This window comes from Juglans microcarpa x Juglans regia, chromosome 6D (assembly GCF_004785595.1).
Source record: "Juglans microcarpa x Juglans regia isolate MS1-56 chromosome 6D, Jm3101_v1.0, whole genome shotgun sequence".
NCBI classification, from domain to species: Eukaryota; Viridiplantae; Streptophyta; class Magnoliopsida; order Fagales; family Juglandaceae; genus Juglans; species Juglans microcarpa x Juglans regia.
In genome coordinates, this window is record NC_054604.1 from 1 (window position 1) to 21154 (window position 21154).

The following is a 21154-nucleotide window of genomic DNA, read 5'->3' on the forward strand; positions in this document are numbered from 1 at the left end:
GATTGGACAGAAATGCTCAACTACGGCACAATTTGTTCGAATTCTTTCATAAGCGAATGCTTCCATTCTTGTAGCAGCCACCGCTTTGGATCCTACTCCTCTGCACTTTTTGGCCCCATATTCTGGGTGTGCCATGGGGGAATATTTCTGTGATAATGGAATGCATGCATTAATAATCTATCATGATCTTAGTAAACAGGCAGTGGCATATCGACAAATTTCATTATTGTTACCTCGACCACCAAGTCGTGCAGCTTTACTAGACATTGTTTTCTATTTACATTCTCAACTCTTAGAAAGAGCTGCAAAACGATCAGACCAGACAAGTGCAGGTAACTTGACCGCCTTACCCGTCGTTGAAACACAATCTAGAGACATATTGGCCTATATTCCCACCAATGTGATCTCTATTACTGATGGAAAATTTGTTTGAAATAGAGCTCTTTTATCGTGGAATTAGACCTACTATTAACGCCGGCTTATCTATCAGTTTTGTCGGGTCTACCACTCAGTTGAAAGCTATGAAACAAGTATGTGGTAGTTCAAAACTGGAATTGGTACAATATCGTGAAGTGCGCCTTTGCTCAATTTGGGCTAGACCCTAATGCTGCAACTCATGCATTACTCAATATAGGGGTAAGGCATTACTCAGTAGAGCTCACCGAGCCTTCGAGTAGTTCGTCGACTTCTACCTGTCGAGCTATCCCTTTCGAAGGATGCCTGGCCCTAACTCATTTCTTGGTCTTTGACCCCCGATCAGTGCAGTGGGATGTTTTTATTTAACTATCTCTTGACTCAAAATGGGAGCAGGTTTGGTTTGAAAAAGGATTTGAGAGTGTCTAGAGTTAGGCCAAGAGGATCCTCTTAATACCTTCTTTCTTCTTCTCATCGGAGTTATTTCACAAAGACTTGTCATAGTAAGAAAGGAGGGGAACAAGCACACTTGGAGAGCACATTACACCACAGAGTTGTATGCTGCGTTCAGGAAGGATGAATCGGAATCTATTGATTCTCCCCCAATTGGTTGGACCATAGGTGCAATGATTTACTTCATAGGTGAGGTCTCTGTTCCAAGTCCAGGATGGCCCAGCTGCACCAAGTAAAAGACTAGAAGAAGCATCTGACTCCTTCATGCATGTTCCACTAGGTTCGGGGGGATATAGCTAAGTTGGTATAGGTCTGCTCTTGCAATTGGGTCATTGCGATTAAGGATTGGATGTCTAACTGTCCAAGCGATAATGATAGTGTCTTGTTCCTAAACCGGTGGCTCACTTTTTTGAAGTAATGGGAAAGAGGACTGAAAAATGCCACTAGAAGACTCTACTGAGACAAAGATAGGCTATCAAGAATGTAGAAGAGGTTGGATGGGCAGTTGGTCAGATCTAGTATGGATCATACATGGACGGTAGTTGGTGTAGGCGGCTCTCGTAGGGATGGATTGTCTCTGCAATTAAAATGCCTCCCAAGTGCAAAAGGTGTGAGATTGTTTCTAGGGAGAGTCTCAAGGTCGAATTCGCAGCAATTAAAGCTTTAAAGAACTGAACCATGATGTCTTGCAACCAAAGTGAGGATGTTCTTATTTAAAAACTTGGAAAGAATGATGGTGAAAAGGATTAAAGAATGAAAAAAAAGCCCTCAACTATTGAGTCTGACTCAATATGCACAAAGGTGAATATGATAGGATTTAATTCTATTTTTTTTTTCAATTGGAACAATGTATCTACTCTGCTGAATCTTTTAGGGTACTTTCAATAATACCTAAACTTGGCGATTTCAAGAATGTCCTTAAAACAAAATTCAATGTCTAAGAAAACTTTTGTCAAACACCTAGGCTGCAAGTTCCATTTCACAAATTGGTTTCACAAGAAGGGCTAGGACTTCTCGATTTCCTTCAAACACTAGTTCGGTCAAGAACAAAGTGTCTGGATAATGTATATAATGCATGCATGCATAGTGTAATTTCTTAAATAACCTCCATCGTATTAATACCAAATTTCCATTAAGTGTGCTAACAAAAACCAGGATCTTACACAACCCAAGAACCCACTGTGCCCTTCAGTCGACAATGAACCAAGGATTGGTAAGCAAACCCTGAAAATAGCATCCTATAATAGATGGTAGAAAACTCTCTGGATACCACTTGCTAAACACGACAGAAAATCACAAACCCTAGGAAACACAACTCATTGAAAGGATTCATGAGCCTAGGTTTAGGAAATTACTCACACATGGCATATCTTAAAGCGATGAAAACAAAACCAAAAGATTACAGACTTAGGTTGAGAGAATGGAAATAACAATAAAAATTTCAAAAATTTGCTGTAAAAAGCTTGTCTAGTCCCTTTGCTCTCCAAATCCTCCCCTTCTTATCCTTGCCCTCATGCCTCTCTTCCACTTCCTCTCCTGATTATTCCATGAGTGATTGGTTATCCCCTTCTGTTCCATGCGGTTCATCATTGGAGGCTAGGGCTAGAAAAGAAAAACATAAAAGAGAGAGAGAGAGAGAGAGAGATATCAGTGAAACACTTACAATAATTTTGAGATGTGTTGTCGGGTTCTTAAGTGTGAATTGTACAAAAGAACACTCTTTTCGTTTTAGTCATGCATCAACCTTTCTTACTTTTATTTTAATGTATTAAACAAGAATGTAACATGTTTTTAATCTAAAATATCCTCAACTTTATGTTTATTTAATACATTATTATAACTCTATCACACCCCCCCCCCAACTAGCTTTTTGCTAGCCTCTAACAAATGATGCGATAGATAATCAGGAGTTACTTTTTTCTTTCAACTATTCGAACTGTCATTCAGAGTTCTGCCAATTAAGAGCTTGTCAGAAGCATAGGTTATTTTAACTTCCATAGCTCAAAATGTAGCTTATATCAAGATTTCGTACAATACACAAACACTTGCTCACAAGAAATAGATAATACAAGTGCATTCCCCAAACTGTGATCAATGTGTTACTAGGTTACTAGAGTTGCATGTCATCTTCTACCAAGCCACTTTCCACATAACATATGTTCATTATAGAGGATTCTCATCACTTTAATTCAAAATCACTATTGTTTGTTGGCTTTCACATTACCACACTTTAAAAGATTTTTTTTCCTGAACTCCGGTGATGGCCAGCCTTTTCCAAAAGCATTTTTTTTCTTTTCAATGATCTCTGGTTTGTCCCTTTTCTCCATTAGTCTCTTCTTCTCTTTTTTTTTTTTTTTTTCCTTAGCAAGGATTGCTTGGGTGGAGACTTTAGCCTCTCTTTTATTTCTGTTTTTTTCTAAACCATTAAGATGTGGTTCATTAAAGCCTAGTCAGCTGTAACATCAAGTGATCCTAATAGAACAGATTGCTTCTCAAATGTCCTAGGTTGTAAAGGTGGCAGTTTGGCAGTCAACAAAGGTTTGACTATTTCCTTTACTCAAGTGTCAATTTATTCCAAGAAATTCTCAGTAAAGCTACTCCTAAACTATTTAAGCATCAATATACTCATAATCCTAACACTTCCCTTTCAGGGTAAAACTTCTTAAATGTGTTCAAATATTTGAAAGAAATTCCAATGCCATCATGTATACCATGTATTTTATGTACTTTTGCACCGTTCACCCCCCAACTAACAATGGACACTATCCTCAATGTTTGTACTGATTCAGGTAAAGGAAAAAAAAAACAGAAGTTGGATGATATTACATGAACTGCAGAATTTAAGACATTGGGTAGTACTATACTTAAAGGAAAAGGAAAAGGAAATAAACAGACCCTGCAAAGTAGTTTAGTGAGAGTAGAAGAGAGGAAAGTAGAAGAAAGAAAATACTTGAAACTAGTTAAAAAAAAAAAAAACTATTAAACTGAAATTATGTTTAACAATCTGCATTATCAGTGGGGTCCTGCAGTGGAATTGTGGAAGTATCTGGCAAAAAGTGTCCCAATAATGGCTTAAGTCTTTGGCCATTAACCTTGAAAGGTATTTCCATTTTGTGGGTTCATGATTTCAATGGCACCATGGTGGAAAACTGTTTTGACTAAGTAAGGCCCAGTCCAACGAGATCTCAGTTTACAAGGGAACAAATGAAACCTAGAGTTGTATAACAAGACTTGCTGATTTGGTTCAAATGCTTTCTGAGTAAACTTTTATCATGTAATGCTTTCATATGTTCTTTAGTTAATTTGGAATTTTCATAAGCATCTCTTCTCAACTCTCCCAATTCAGACAGTTGTAACCTTCTTAAAGACCCAACTTTTTCCATATTAAAGTTGAATTTTTTCACTGCCCAATAAGGCTTATGTTCGAGTTCTACAGGGAGGTGGCATGCCTTACCATAGACTAACCTATAGGGAGACATACCAAGTATGGTCTTATAGGCAGTCCTATATGCCCATAAGGCATCAATCAATCATAATGACCAATCCTTCCTAGTTGGGTTCATTGTTATTTCAAGGATGTGCTTGCTCTCCCTATTTGCTAATTGAGCTTGGCCATTTGTTTATGGGTGGTAAGGAGTGGACACCTTATGATGAATGCCATACTTTTTCAGAAGTGATTCCATTGGTTTATTGCAAAAATGTGTCCCATTGTCACTAATTATAGCTCTAGGCATGCCAAATCTAGACACAATGTTATCCTTTATAAACTTGAGCACCACTTGGTGATCATTCTTTTTGCATGGTATGGCCTATACCCACTTGGAAACGTAGTCCACTACCACCAGGATATAAACATGCCCAAAAGATAGGGGAAATGGCCCCATAAAGTCCAAACTTCAACAGTCGAAAATTTCTAACACTAAAACGGGTTGCAGGGGCATCATGTTTCTAGTTATCCCTCCTAACTTTTTGCATGGTTCACACTTCTTACAAAATAAGTCATCTTTAAACATTTGGAGCCAATACAATCCAGATTGTAAGATTTTGGCAACCGTTTTCTTTGCAGAAAAGTGCCTACCACAAACCTCAGTGTGACAAACAATAAGAACAGATGGTATATAAACATTTGGGACACACTTACGAATTATTTGATAAGAACAATACTTAAATAAGTAATGGTCATCATAAAAGAAATACTTAACCTCTATCTTGAATCTCTTTAAGTCTTGCACAGTCCACTGTAAGGGTGTTTTCCCTGTCACCAAACAATTTACAATGTCAGCATACCAAGAAATAAGGTCAACTACCAATATACGTTCATCAGGAAAAGATTCAGAAATTGGTAGGGCAAGTTCAGCTTCTGTGAAGGTTAGTCTAGACAAGTGGTCAGCAACCACATTTTCTACCTTTTTTTTGTCCTTGATCGTGATGTTGAATTCTTGCAAGAGTAACACACATCTTATCAGTCTTGGTTTGGCATCTTTTCTTGTTAAAAAATATTTTAAAGCTACATGGTCAATGAAAATAATCACAGGTGATCCAATGACGTAAGCTCTAAATTTGTCTAAAGCAAAAACAATTGCAAGTAGCTCTTTTTTTTGGTGGAGTAATTTTTTTGGGCTCCATTTAAGGTTTTGCTAGCATAATAAATGGCATAGGAAAGCTTATTCCTATGTTGGCCTAGCACAGCACCTATGGCAAAATCACTAGCATCACACATTATTTCAAAGGGAAGAGACTAGTCAAGGGGTTGCATGATAAGGGTTGTGATGATTTTTGAGTTTGCCAAATGCACTTTGGTGTTCTGTGGTCCAATCAAAAACAGTGCCATGCATGAGTAGTTTACATAAAGGTTTAGAAATTGTATTGAAACCCTAAATAACTATAAAACCCAGCATGCCCCCAAGAATGACCTAATGTTCTTTACAGCTTTAGGTATACCCTTTGAGGACACTATATGTCCCAATACTATACCCTGCTGAGCTATAAAGTGACACTTTTCCAATTGAGCAGTAAGTGTTTCTCCTCACACCTAGCCAAAACAGCTTGCAAAACATCTTGCAAATTAATCAAACATTTCTCAAACGTGCTCCCAAAAACAGAGAAATCATTCATAAAGACTTCTACGTTACTCTCAATTAAATCACTGAATATATTGAGCATGCAACTTTGAAAATTTGATGGGGCATTACACAACCCAAAAGGCATTCTTCTAAATGCAAAAGTTCCAAATAGGCAGGTAAAAGTGATTTTTTCTTGGTCTTCAGGTGCTATTTCAATTTGACAATAGCCTGAGAATCTAGCTAAGAAACAATAAAATGCATGGCCATCAACCTTTTCCAAGACTTGGTCAAAAAATGGTAATGGAAAACGGTCTTTTCTGGTGGAAGCATTAAGCTTCCTATAGTCAATGCACATTCTCCAACCTGTAGTCACTCTTGTGGGCACTAACTTATTTTCTTCATTTTTTATGAGAGTCAACCCAGATTTCTTGGAACTACTTGTATAGGGCTGACCCCACCTACTATCAGAGATGGGGTAAATGATACCCACATCCAACAATTTAAGGACCTCATTCTTCACTACTTCTTTCATTGAAAGATTAAGCCTTCTTTGCCGTTCTCTAAAAGGCTTGGCATCCTCCTCCAAGTAAATCTTATGGATGCAAATTAAAGGGTTAATACCCTTAATGTCGGTCAAGGTCCAGCCTATGGCCTTTTTATGTTTTGTTAAGACCTCCAATAGTTCCTCCTCTTGTCTATTAGTTAAACAAGAAGAGATGACCACTGGGAAGGTGCTATGAGGTCCCAAGAAGGCATACTTAAGTTTTGCTGGTAGGGGCTTAAGATCCATTGCTGGGATCTTCTCCTCTGAAGGTCTTACTGTTGCTGTCACTGGGGTAGTTGTTCAGACTTGAGCTTCCACTACAATTCAGCTTGGCTCCCTATAAATGAAATAGAGGAGAATTCATTAGATGTGTCAGTTGGGTCAAAATCATCCTCCAAATTAATTAATGAATAAGTAGATTGGCAAGACAGTGGAAAAGTTTCTGAAAAAATGTTTTCTAACAGATTTACTTCCTATACTTCTTCCACTTCTTGGGGTTGCCTACACAAGTTGAAAATATTTAGTTCCAAGGTTATATTTCCAAAACTTAATTTTAGAAGAGTAAAGCTACATAGCCTCCTCATTTTATCTACACCGCACGATTCTTTTTTCCTACTCATTCCCACCCAGACCCCCCGTCCCTCTCTTGTTAGTCGTTCCCGAAACACATTCCCCTCCCTCTCTCTCGTAAGTCCGTCCCCCCTATTTCCTGCCCCTGGCGCATCCCCCCGCGTCCCCACCCTACAATCCTGAATCCCACCCACGGCATTTCACCCTACTCCCCTGCATCCCCACTCCGCAATCCCACCCCCAACATTTCCCCCCTCCTCTGCATCGAACAGAAGCCCCCCCTCCCCTGCGTCAAAAGGAAGGCCCCTGCCTGCACCAGTCCATGCGAGATCGTCCCCCACCGGTAAGTTTGCTGTGTTGTGCTTCATTTAAAAATACATTTTCTATGCTTTGCTTCTGTTAAGTACTCACTGGGTTGATCTAAAATTGATTGTAAGAACAGATTGATGATGAGAAAAGTGTTATGTGTTTGCATGTCTAAATTTATGGCTCAACAAGTTGTTGCCCTTACATTGAGCAGAATCTTTTCTGATGGTGTTGGGGCGATATGTGCATTCAAACCATGCTATTTTTCATTTGAAAATTTTATCATTCTTATAAACAGTATTCTTGATCTTTTTATAAAAACTGCATGAATTCTTGAGAAAAATAAGCCATACAAATAGCGCAAATATTCTTGATCTTTTTCTGTGCTAGATACTTGATATAATTAGCTTAGTTATGTTGTTGAACATGAGTACTTTGATAACCAATTAAGTAATTAATTCTATTAAAATTCTGAAAACACCAAACCATCTTGTGTAACATTATTGAAATACGTGTCAATTGGCCTTTGTTGAGAATGGATTTTTTCAAGAGAGTTATGATATGTTTAGAAAGATTTTAGCAAGTAAGGAGGAATTGCATTTCCCTTTTCATGATATCTCCTTGCTTACTTCATTTTCATAGTAAGATAGAACCAAAGTTTGTAACATTATTCTGTAGAACTTTATGTGTTTGTCAAGCTTATCTATGAGGCTTGCTTAAAAAAATGTTAAATCAATTTATATATATATATATGAATGTCTGGCCATGCTATTTTGATAACAAATTTTCTCCATGTGGAAGGCATAGAGGAAGACAGAATGTCACCCAGGCCTTCTATAGTGATTTCACCAATCCAGGTATACTAAACGTTTGTCATTTGGATAAGTTGTCATGTCCGTCGTTGTGTCCGATAGTTCCAATTATTTAATATATTGTTTATTTCTGTATGATAGGGATATTTTGGTCCCGAAAATCCATACCACCCCGCGTATATGATCCCTTCAAATATGTATCCAAATCGATATCCGTACCATTGGGGTAGCCAGGTAGATGCGTTGTATTTTTGTAAAAATCTTTCCCATATGTGCAATTCATTGTTTTCTAACGTCATGCCTAATTGCAGCATCCCCCAACTATGCCTTACCCTCCGTTGAGTAATCCGGAGGAGTTTAGACTATTTCAAGAGACTATCTAGATACATGCATTTTAGATTCATTCAAAAAGTCTTTCCCGTATGTTCAGGTTCACTTTTTTCTAACGTCGTGCCTAATTGTAGCATCTGCCAACTATACCCTACCCTCCGTCGAGTAATCTGGAGCGATTCCAAGATACCCCCCAACGCCCAATTCAATCATCAACTTTGCCTGATGAAAGTGAAAAGAATATTGCAAGTATATCACACATGAATGAAGTGGATGGGAGTAATGAAGTATCAAATGCGGATGAGACTAATGAAGTATCGGAGGTGGAAGGGACTAATGAAGTATCGGATGATGATGATGATGAAAGAGTTGAAGAGCCGAAATCTGGTATGGAGTTTGCCACTGAGAAAGACCTTCTCGCCTATTACAAACAATATGTGAAACAGCCGGGTTTTGGTGTGAAGACATTTAGGATGAAGGGCAGATGGGAGTGCAAAGTATCTGACCATTGGGTGTGCATGTGGTGGCACCTACCATCCTAGCCACAGTAATGTCTCGAGGCCACGACCAACAACCAAAACATATTGTAAGGCAAAGGTAAATGCGAAATTGGTGAAGGGGGTATGGGTTTTGACGACAATTCAGATTACTCACAATCATAGTACTGTAAGCCCACAGAAGTCCAGATTTTTTAGATCCCACAAGCGTTTAGATGAATACAGTCAGAAAATGCTCGACTTGGAATGACAGAGCAGGTATTCGAATGAACAAGAATTTCGAAGCACTTGTTGTTGATGTCAGGGGTTTTGAGAATCTTGAATTTCAAGAGAAAGATGCACAAAATTTTATTAATAAAGCCAGATACTTCAGGTTAGGTAAAGGAGGTGGGGAAGCACTTAGCGACTACTTTGAGAGAATGAGTATGATGATTGATGGCTTTGTTTCAATCCTGGAAGTGGATGATGAGTACAAAGTCAGAAATGTGTTCTGGGCTGACGCACGAAGTTCAGCGGCACGTGTGCCTTGTTTGAGATGAAGGGGATTATTTGTAGGCATGTATTTAAAATTTTTCAAGCAAAAAACATTAATGTGCTGCCAGACAAGTATTTCTTGGATTGATAGCAAAAAGACTCAAAGAGAAGATATACACTGGTCAAAAGTAGTTATGATAACCTGCGGAACAATGCAGACGCACAGAGGTATGAGCTTGTGGTTAAGAGATGTTTGAAATTTTCCACGTGCATATCCCCCAGTGATGAGCATGTCAATCTGCGACTGTTAGATGAGTTTGAGCTGCAATGTACAGGCTTAACAACTAATGACAGTTTAACCAAGTTGCGAAAGAACATGATCCCAGAAAAGGGTAAGAAAGTAGTAAGCCCCCATGTCGTCAGGGGGAAAGGGAGACCCCCAACAAAGAGAAAGGTAGGAGCTGTGGAGAACGATATCACAAAGAGAAAGAAGAAACATGTAACAATTTTTTTGCATTAATAGCTTTTTGTATTAATATTATGCTTATTGGACTGGTATGAGATGCCACCTTTGTAATTGTTGTTTATGTTTTTGTCTTGTAACTTAGACATGCAGGAAAATATTCAATGATGAAGAACAATTGCGTGCAGGCCCGGAATCTGCAGGAGTTGCTATTGTTGACAATTTTGTTATTGGAACCCAATGTAGTTCTGTCACACCGCCAATACCATTGAGCAATGAAGAGGTATGAGGTTGTTAAAATTCTAATTACAAAATATGATTTTAATTATACCACAATTCTAACCCAATATAGTAACAACAGTCGCTGAAGTACTAGAGCTTTTAAATATGCAAGCATAAGTATACTTGCGAATCTGTACAATTATGGAGAATATGCATATGATTCACAAATGAAGAAGTATAATTACTTAATTTGGACATTAGATTGGAATTCTAGTCATCTTTAAAAAAAAATCTAAATTAAAAGAACATTTTTAAATATCCTTAAATTACTACTCTTTAAAGATAAAATTAGAATAATAGGACAAATTGAAAAATTAGATAAATCTAAAAAACTGGTTATAATATTAATCTCTTTGGGGTGCTATTATATTGTGTTATTAATTGATGATTTTATTGTGTTGTTTACAGCGATGTGCTGGTACTGATCATATATAACTGAAGACATGAATGCAAGCTTGATGTGTCATTACATGGAAGATGTGTGGCAGTACTGGTTTTGGAGTATTTTTTTTTGTTGGGGAGTTTGTACCAATGTTTTGGTTATGCAGTTCTGGGAGAGTTGGTACCATTATTAAATTTTTTGGTTGTTGGGGAGTTTGTACCCATATGTTTGGTTGTGAATATTTAAATTTGTATAATATGTTAGTGTATAGTTTATTAACTTTGTTTATTAACTTCTGCCCGGAATGGAAGGGGAGGAACTTTGTATAATTTGTTAGTGTATAGTTTATGTCCTCCCTTTAATCCTTTTTCAGATTTGATGGCCTTCAAATTATGATATCTGATTGTGGGCTATGAAATTAGGCATGGTAAAAGTGCATAATTAACAACCGTATATGTTAAATTAGGAAATTTTGTGTAGGAAAATTAGGCCAAATTTTTTGGGCAAAAGCCAGCTAATTAGCATGACTGAATTTGCAGGACATGCATTTCTTTTTTGCAAGTAAACCGCACGTGGGGGGCTAAAACAATCCATTTTTACATGTATTATTGCAACTATCCAGGAAAAACTTGTTGCCGATGATAAGAAAATAAATAAGACTTCTCAGAAAATTTCTTCTAAAATATAAGTAACATTTACACATTTACCATTCTCACGAGAGCATTTCTTCTCACAAATTGAAAATTTGACAACTATCTATAACACCATACATTCACAGTCTGAACCAACCATAAATCATTACAATAGATAAAGATAGCATTTTGTGAGTATTCCTTCATACTCGCGCAAGAATACATCATCCTCCCTCTTCCAAACTGTATTTTCTACCAATTGAAGTATGTATGCTCATATTAAAAATTGACATCTTGTTTCTCCCTGCATTGAGGTCAAGAATTTTATAGTTAAACATGACACATTTAAATGCAATTCAAAAAGCACGAAAATATGAAAATGGCAGCCTATGAAAATATATATTCCATTCTCAAGCGAGAATCATCCATGACACACCCAAAAGTGAAACTATTTTTTTGTATTTCTGCTGTAAAGGTTGATCCCATGTGCTAATGGGGGCCACTTTCTCAATTACATCCATTGCAATGTGTTTCTTATGAAAAGTGAGCAATTCTTCTTAGTCCCAATGTTCTATACGTCTTCTACACTCACAGATTGACTGTAAACTATAAAATTATTAACATATTTCATTCAACAAATGAGGAGTAGTTGAGTTATACGGAAGGATCATGGATGCACAAAAAATCCATTGCCAATTAATTCCAAAACCCATAGGCCGTGAGATTATAAATGGGCAAAGTTCAAAAACAGATGAAAAAGAAAGAAGAGCACAAACACTGCAAAAAAGCATAATAAAATAAAGTAGTCTCAGAATTTAGACATATGTTATGACATTTTATGTTAGAACGAGTACCAATTCATCCATCATCTGAGATTACTTGAATAGTTTTTCTGAAATAAACTAATCGAATGGTTTACCATTTACCGCCCTGAACTCAAAAAACTATTTTCAATAAAAAATCCAAGTTAAGTTGTTTAATTGTCCAAATACTTAACCCCAATAAATCACAAACCACATAAATTTTACTTCTCATAATATTAAAAAAAAAAAACCCCAAAAATAATGCACTGCCAGACACTAATTTTCATATCAATTCAGAAAATTAGTGTTCAAATAACACAAAAATTAGGAATAACCCCAAACAAATCATGCTACCACTGCATAAAAAAATAGTAAAATAAAAGTAAAAGTAATATAGGGTACCGAAGGAAGCATGCTTACCAGCTTTGAAGGAAGACAGAGCTTTGCAGTTCATGGAGCGTACATAAATATGGGAGAGGGTGGGACGGCGTATGGAAAAAGAGAAAATCTAACTTTACTGATGAGAAAATGGGTGGGTGGTGGGTGAGGGGAAAGAAGCGATCGGGGCGGGGGGGGTGTGGGGGGGGGGAGCGGGGTGAGGGAGATTGGGAAAGGGACGAAATCTTGAAAGAGAAAAAAAAAAGTAGTACGTGATTTCGTGCGGGGTAGATAAAATAGGGGAGGCTAAGTAGATTTATTCATTTTAGAACACCACTTCTACAATTTATTAGAGCATTTGAGCAAGAAATGGTCTTCCCAAAATGATAGGTGCTTGAAACATAGAATTTGTTGAAAGTTGCATTTCAAGAACAACAAAGTTCACTGGGTAGTAAAACTTATCAACCTGGACTAAGACATCTTCCACTACCCCCTATGTATTTTTATAGATCTATCAGCTAAATGCAGTGTGATTGAGGTGGGTTTCAGCTCTCTTAGGCCAAGTTTCTCATACACAGTATAAGGCAGCAAGTTCACACTAGACCCTAGATCTAACAATGCATGACCAGTTTTTGAGTTTTCAATTATGCAAGCAATAGTAGGGGACCCTAGATCCTTATACTTGAGTGGGGTATTGTTTTGAATGATAGCACTGACTTGCTCAGTATGGAAGCCTTTTTCTCACATTTAATTTTCTTTTAATGGTGCATAAGTCCTTCAAAAATTTTGCATATGTGGGAATTTGCTGAATAGCATCCAACAGAGGTATGTTAATCCTGTTTAAAAACCTCTAGGACTTCAACCTTGTTTTTATCCTTGTGTAAGGAAAATAAACTTTTGGGGAAGGGTGCAGGTGTTATGCAGTGTTCTTTTTCAGCTTCTATGCAAAGTGGGTTAGAAACCTTACCAGTGGTGTCTTGTTTAAGAGTGGGGTATTCCAAAGTTTTACCACTCCTCAAGATTGTGACATCTTTCACTTGTTTCAGGCTTGAGTCCTCAGCCATTTCTGAAAGTTGGTGAATTTGGCCTTGAGAGTTTGGTTGTGGCTGTGCAGGGAACTTCCCTTTCTCCTACACACTCAGAGCTTTTGTTAAAATTGTTAGTGACCCTCTAATATCATTGATAGCTTGTGACTTTTGGTTATTTATGGTAGCTTGCCCTTGCATAAATTGTTGGAGGTTTGTTGCCATTTGGTGGATAGCTTCCTCAAGGTTCGTCCTCTGTCCCAAGACTGCTAGTACAAGATATTGGGATGGCCCTTGCCCTACTGGGGCATATGCATATTGGTAAGGCACAGGTGCATGAGATGAGGACTAAACTGGGTGCTCATTTCTCCAGCTGAGATTTGGATGGCTCCTCCAATGTGGATTGTAGGTATTTGAAGATGGACCTACAAAAGGTTTAGCCACCATGTTAACAGCATTAGTTTGGTCCAAGAGGACTTCTTTAAATGCAGGAATTGTAGGGCATTCACTAGTTGCATGCCCTATATCTTCACAAATATTGCAATTTTCTAGAACTTTTTGGACAACTTGAACCTCATTAGTTTTATTCACATCTATGGTTTCTAGTTTCCTAGAAATCATTGATATCCTAGCATGCAAATCATCAACCTCCCTTAGATTATACTTAACCCCTCCAGTGATGGTTTTTAAAGGCTCACTTCTATCATATATATCTGAAGTGTCCCAAAATTGGGCATTCTCAGATAGATAGTCAAAGTACTCAAAAGCCTTTTCTGGTTCTTTGTTAAAGAATTCTCCGTTGCACATTGTCTCCACAAATTGCCTCATCTTAGGTTGTAAATCCTCATAGAAAAAACTGATTATTCTCCAATTTTCATACCCATGGTGGGGGCAAGAATTAAGCAAATTCTTGAATCTCTCCCAGCATTTGTAAAAAGTTTCAGTATCTTTTTTAACAAAATTCATGATTTTTCTTTTTAATGCATTAGTTCTATGCATAGGAAAAACTTTTTTAAAAACTCAGTTTGCATTTCTTGCCATATCCCTATGGATCTAGGCCTTAAGGAATTCAACCAAGTTTTGGCTTTGTCCTTTAATGAGAATGGAAACAACTTAAGTCTAATCACATCTTCAATGCAAGTTCTATCCATGAATGTGGAACACACTTCCTCGAATTCTTTGATATGCAAGTATGGGTTCTCAGACTCCATTCCATGGAAATGAGGTATCAAATGAATCGTGCCAGGTTTAAAGTTGAAGTTGTTTGCATTTAAGGGTTGGATGATGCATGAGGGTGAACTAGTTCTAACAAGTTGCAAGTAATCCCCAATGGTTCTGTTATGATTACCCACTCTCCTTTCATCTTGCTCTTCTTCTGCCATGGTATTAGATTCCTCAAAAGATGAATCAAATGAAAGGGATTCACAATCTGAGTATGTCACAAACTCTGTTTTGACCAAACGAGATGTGTGGTCTTGATTCCAAACAAACATACAATAACCCAACTAACCTCACCAAACAGACACCAGAGGTGTGCAATAGAAAGCAAACAATTGCTAGCAGCAGGTAAGAAAGAAAGGAAATAACAACAAGATAAAATAAGAAAGAATGAAGAAATAATGTAAAAGATAGAATCAAATGTCACCAGAGTGTGAAGAGGTTCAAAACTCAATCACACATCCTCACAGCAGCATTTGGTTGTTCTGTAAATTGCTTTTAATCCCCGGCGACAATGCCAAAAACTTGTCTCTCCAATTAAAATGTCCCCCAAGTGCAGAAGGAGTGAGATTGTTTCTAGGGAAAGTCCCAAGGTCAAATTCACAGGGATTAAAGCTTTAAAGAACTGAACTGTGATGTTTTTCAACCAAAGTGATGATGTTCTTATTTGCTAAAAACTTGGAAAGAATGATGGTGAAAAAGGACTAAAGAATGAAAACAAGTCCTCGACTATTGAGTTTGACTCGGTATGCACACAGGTGAAAATGATAGGATTTAATTCTATTCCTTCTCAATTGGAACAATGTATCTACTCTGCTGAATCTTTTAGGGTACTTTCAATAATACCTAAACTTGGCGCTTTCAAGAATGTCCTAAACTTGTCAAACACCTAGGTTGCAGGTTCCCTTTCACATATTGGTTTCACAAGAAGGGTTCGGACTTCTCAATTTCCTTCAAACATTATTTCAGTCAATAACAAAGTGTCTGGATAATGTATATAATTCATGCATGCACAGTGTAATTTCTGAAATAACCTCTATCGAACTAATACCAAACTGTCGTTAAGTGTGCTAACAAAAATCAGGATCTTACACTACCCAAGAATCCACCATGCCCTTCAATCGACAATGAACCAACGATTGGTAAGCAAACCCTGAAAACAGCATCATATAATAGATGGTAGAAAACTCTCTAGATACCACTTGCTAAACACAATGGAAAATCACAAACCCTAGGAAGCACAACCCATTCGAAGGATTCGTTAGCCTAGGTTTAGGAAATTACTCACACGTAGTATATTTTAAAGCGATGAAAACAAAACCAAAACATAACATACTTAGGTTGAGAAAATGGAAATAACAGAATAAAAATCTCCGAAATCTGCTCTGAAAAGCTTGTCTAGTGCCTTTGCTCTCTGAATCCTCCCCTTCTTATCCTACACTTCCTCTCCTGAATATTCCATGAGTGATTAGATATCCCCTCCTGTTCTGTGTGGTTCATCACTGGAGGCTAGGGCTGGAAAGGAAAAATAGAGAAGAGAAAGAGAGAGAGAGAGAGAGCAAGAGATATCAGTGAAACACTTAGAATAATTTTGAGATGTGCTAACGTGTCCTTAAGTGTGAATTGAACAAAAGAACACTCTTTTCCTTTTAGTCATGCATCAACCTTTCTTACTTTTATTTTAATGTATTAAATAAGCACGTAACATGTTTTTAATCTAAAATTTCCTCAACTTTATGCTTATTTAATATATTATTATCACTCTATCATGGATCCCTAGGGAAAAGGATCAAGTTGGCCCTTGCAAACAGCTTGATGCACTATCTCCCTTCAACTCTTTGATCGAAATGCGGCTAAAGGAAGGAAAATTCATGAACCGACCCCATTGCCTCCACCCTATAAGAACTACAAGATCACCCCAAGGACGCTTTCGGCTTCCAGGGGTCGCGGACAGACCACAGAAGCCTGTTCAATAAGTGGAATGCATTAGTTGTCATTTCTAAGGTTGGGCAGTAAGGGTCAGAGAAGGAAATCACTCATTCTTAAAACCAGAATTCTTAAGACCAAAGAGTCGGGCCGAAAAGGGGGGAAAGCTCTCCATTCCTGGTTCTCCTATTGTTGCATCCTCCAGAACCACAAGAATCCTTAGTTAGAATGGAATTCCAACTCAACACCTTTTGGGATTTTGAGAAGAATTGCTCTTTGGAGAGCACAGTACGATGAAAGTTGTAAGCTGTGTTCGGGTGGGCATTATTGTCTATCGTTGGCCTCTATGGTAGAATCAGTCGTGGGCCTAAGAGACAACGATTTACTCTCTGGCGAATGTCAGTGGTTCGAGTCCACTTATCTCCAACTCGTGAACTTAGCTAATACAAAGCTATATGATAGCACCGAATGTTTCTGATTCAACAGTTCGATCTATGATTTATCATACATGGACGTTGATAATATCCTTCTATTTAGTAGCACCTTAGGATGGCATAGCCTTAAAATTAAGGGCAATGTTCAAATGAGGAAAGGCTTACGGTGGATACCTAGGCACCCAGAGATGAGGAAGGGCAAAGTAAGGGACGAAATGCTTCGGGGAGTTGAAAATAAGCGTAGATCTGGAGCTTCCTGGCAAAGAGTCGAAATGGGATTCTAACCCAACACCGTTGATGAAACAATCCAATAAACTCATAATTATATTAGCAGTTAAAGGATAAAGGAATAGAACCAATGCAAAGAGGCAAGATGCCCTCGTAAAGGGAGGATGAAATGCTCTCTTTGGCCAGGTAAGGATGAAACTCTTTCCTTACAACCCAGCAGGAATGGAATGCATTCAAACTAATAAAACGAGATTTGAATATGCAAATGCATGTGGTTTTTTTTCCTCGCATCAAAGGTTTCATTCCATTCCTGCCAGTCTTCAAATCATAATGAGGAGGTTGGCTACCCTGGATTCTTTGTAGAATGCCTATGTGGAAAGACCACACCCAAACTAGATCATCAAGTATAAGACTTTGGGCATCACCGAGCACACAGTCAAATTAGAAGTAGGGCACAATGGAACTAGGAATAGCAATAGGACAGAGATTCCTTCGTCTAGAGAGCTGGCACTAACTAATAAAGAAATGATGGTAGGGTTGGTTGGCTAGTTCAGGCTTGCTCCACCCTATTACTCCTTCCCACAAGCAGTCGCTCGAATGAATCAAAGAACTTCTCAGTTCATCGAGAAGCAAAATGCTTTGTCATTGAAGCTGAAGATAAAGAGTAACCAAAGGGAGAAATATTTGAAACCTACCATTTGGGCTTAGTTCCCAAGGAGAAAAGAGAGGTAATGATAATTGTGTTTGTGTCGCCTAAAGGTTTTGTTATTGATTTGGTTGTAAAGAACCTCACTTATGCAATATGCTAGTATTCTCACTTGTTCCATTCGTGGGGGATCTAGACTATAGGAGGAAAAAGAGTGCCTACGATGGCTCCAAACGGTATAAACACGGTGTCATTGAACATATCTTCCCCTATCCATGTGATGTAACCCATATCGATTGATCGATCATGTGTTTTCTTTTTAAATGTTTATTTTTGGATACTCATATCTCATTATCACGTAATCAACCCTCTTATCATTCATTTTTGGGCTGGCTATCTCATCTTCATTTCTCGATGCTTGAGTTGGAAAATAAAAATTCATTTTTATTTTTTAATTGTACCATCTGAACGTAGCCATCCTTGCTCCAAACAATTAAAACTATAAAGAATTTACTTTCGTTCTCGAGCTTTTCTTTGGGACTTGACGCTTTAGCTTTAGATGGTCATAACTCTTTGGACCACTCTTCAACAGCCCTTCAACTTATCATCTGGAAAAAATCAACCTCGTGTCTGATTTCTATCATTATGCTTATTTGCTTTGTTGCCTCACGCTGACACAATCGTAGATTGAGCCCTGGAAGTCCTCTCCTCGCGGCTCCCTACATTTACATTTGAGGAAGTAGCTCTCGACACGAGGGATATACAAGAAACACCTGATCTTGATCTCCAAGTCTCCATGGTCGTTCTTTTTAACATCTATTTCTATCCATCTAATGTAATGCTCTCATTCACCTTGTACTACCCTCCATTGTGCATCTTAACATCAAGGAAAGGGAAGACTCATACTACCGCGGCGGGAGGTTGTCTCCCAACACATTCTCCCTATAGTAGATATGCCACAGATTGAAGCATATCTTTTGGAGATGGTCACGTTAGTGGCAACAAAGTGGATCATTCATTCGAAGACTTAACTTAAAAAAACAATTCTAAACTTTTGTTCCAACCTAATTCCCTTGGCTAGTGTTTTAGGTCTTCTTATCCAACAGGAGACTTTAATCTTGCTTTAAAGGCCCAAATGCTCATCATTCTTGTTTTCTAAACTTCTTTATATCGAGGGATGAGGAACCGAATTATCCTGCTTTCCTTAAACCTATGTAGTGTGTAGATGTCATGTTGCAATTAGGACCATACATTTGGGGAGTTTTCCCCTCATCGCTAGCCAATCGGAATGCTATCTCTCTTCTCCTTCGTCACTCAGCCATCAAAATATGGTATATAGTTTACATCATCTTTTTTTTATATATACAAGAATTTATACTAAACTACTTATCTACTCGTTCTTTGACGTTATTTTGAATGGTAAGCATCAATTAGGCCTTCATTCATGAGACTCTACTAGGATCTGCAGCGCTTCAGTAGGCCATAGGCACTTATGTAAGGTTAAAATTTTCACCAATGCTTAATACTATCTAGTCTACATTGTACTTCCATAATAATAAGGCAAGAAAGAGGGAAAAGCATGTACAAACCATCTTATCTGAGCTTCCCTTGATGGTCTAACGTACATAAGATAAGATTACGATTGCATTTAGGAGTGCCCTCTCAATCTAAATCGGCTGAAGATGAATTATTCCCTGAAGCATCAGCCAAACTAACATATAACGCTTATCCCGAAACAACGCATTCCTCACCCTCATGAGCCCAAAGTAACTCATCCTCATCAACCCCAAGCCAAGTAACAAATCCGAATGCCTATCTCAAGCCGAATTAGTTTCATAAGACTTATCAGAAGAAGCAATTGGATAAGAATCATATGCTGAATGAGCACACGAGTCGACCGAGGGTCCAGTAGAATTCTGTGATAAGATGGCCAAAACCTTAAAAGGAATGGCTTAAATGGGTAGAGCGTACGGAGAGTGATGACAAGATTGTGGAGGTTTGGAAGAATGTTGGCATCTAGAAATGCATTCCATTTTCCAAGAAAAATATCCTCATGGATGACTTGACGATCAGTGTAGCCCTTTGCTTCTAGAGCACATCTACGAAGACCTTTGACTTCGACTGTGGGCCTATGGGACCTTCAATCATGGATGTGTCCTCATTGACTACCTTGCCACCCTACGAACTGGATGTGACCGTGGATATGTTCACTACTTTGAGTGATGTGAAATTGAATGCAGATAATGCACATAGCTCTTTCGGCTCCTACACTTGTAGGGAGATGGGGAAAGGTGAAATTTGAAATTGCATAAGTGATCACTAAAACTTTTAACTGTCTAAAATTTCAAACAAGTCTTTTGGTGAAATCCAGCTTACCTTGCTCTTACCTTATGTGGGATAAGACATAAAATCATTTAACCGAGTGATTCAATTTCGGTTGAAAGCTTGGAAGGCCCAGACTTAGCAAGAGATAGGAGCTCTTTTTGGCTTATTTAGCAACAACATCACTCATTTCTCTTTTCTTTTTTCTTTTTTTTTTCTTTTCTGGTATGCCTCTCCACGAGCAGAGCGAATGAACATAAATCTAATCTAATCATGGTGACTAGGAACAATAAAATGAAACATTTTTTTCTGTTACATGAATTTAGTGATGGGTACATGCTTCGCAGTATGGATCTGTAGGGATTTTAAGGTAAAACCTGGTATTCTTTCTTGAGTATTGCTATTTAACCGCCTACTGTTCAGCAACCTCCACACACTGATATTTTTTTTTTAAATCAAAACGTTTCATTTGAAATCCCCCCCCCCAATTTACATCTTCCCCCTCCCCCCATATTACGTCCCAATTTCTCCTCACCCCCCAAACCCCCCAACACGTTACTTGTTCTGTTTCAAATTTCAAGCCGAATTCTGCATCGTCCTTCCTCACCACCCATTACTCATCCTGCATTGTTTTGTTTTTTCACAAAGGTAAGAAATGAAAGAAAATATTTTTATTTTTCTCTTTTAGTTTTGTCTCTCCATTTTTATCATTTTGTGTGCTTTTGTGTTTAATAGATCTGAGTTTGTTTTTTTTTTATCTGTATTTTTGTGGAGTTTTGTGGGGGTGTTGTGTTCTGTTTTGGGAGGTTTGTGGGGTACTTTATTCTATTTTATGGGGCATTTTATTTTGTTTTGTGTGGTTTTTTTGTTTTGTGGGAGTTTTGTGGGGTTTTGTAGGACTTTTTGTTCTATTTTCTGGAAGTGTTGTATTATATTTTGGTCGTTTGTGGGG

At 37.9% G+C, this 21154-nt stretch overlaps 2 protein-coding genes, 1 non-coding gene and 1 pseudogene across 4 annotated transcripts; all 4 read left to right on the forward strand.

Moving 5' to 3' along the window:
• Nucleotides 1–4: 4 nt before the first annotated feature.
• Nucleotides 5–783, forward strand: LOC121234485 (annotated as a pseudogene).
• Nucleotides 784–8301: 7518 nt separating this feature from the next.
• On the forward strand, nt 8302–9501 carry LOC121236208. Of its 2 annotated transcripts, none has more exons than XR_005934669.1 (2): nt 8302–8396; nt 8593–9501. XR_005934669.1 is itself a non-coding variant. In XM_041132743.1 (2 exons), exons 1-2 carry the CDS (start codon nt 8343–8345, stop codon nt 9032–9034), a joined length of 462 nt encoding a protein of 153 aa, XP_040988677.1. In that variant the 5' UTR covers nt 8308–8342; the 3' UTR covers nt 9035–9501. The 2 variants fall into 2 exon arrangements, 1 of the variants encoding a protein (XP_040988677.1); XM_041132743.1 differs by having other exon boundaries at nt 8308–8396; nt 8627–9501.
• Nucleotides 9502–9510: 9 nt separating this feature from the next.
• LOC121236206 lies at nt 9511–10782 on the forward strand. The gene is made up of 4 exons (XM_041132742.1): nt 9511–9691; nt 9799–9965; nt 10072–10209; nt 10617–10782. The coding sequence occupies exons 1-4, from the start codon at nt 9547–9549 to the stop codon at nt 10641–10643; spliced, it is 477 nt and encodes a 158-aa protein (XP_040988676.1). The 5' UTR covers nt 9511–9546; the 3' UTR covers nt 10644–10782.
• Nucleotides 10783–14305: 3523 nt separating this feature from the next.
• LOC121236255 lies at nt 14306–14413 on the forward strand. Its single transcript, XR_005934696.1, has one exon. It is a non-coding gene; the product is annotated as a small nucleolar RNA R71 (small nucleolar RNA).
• The last annotated feature ends 6741 nt before the right edge of the window (nt 14414–21154 follow it).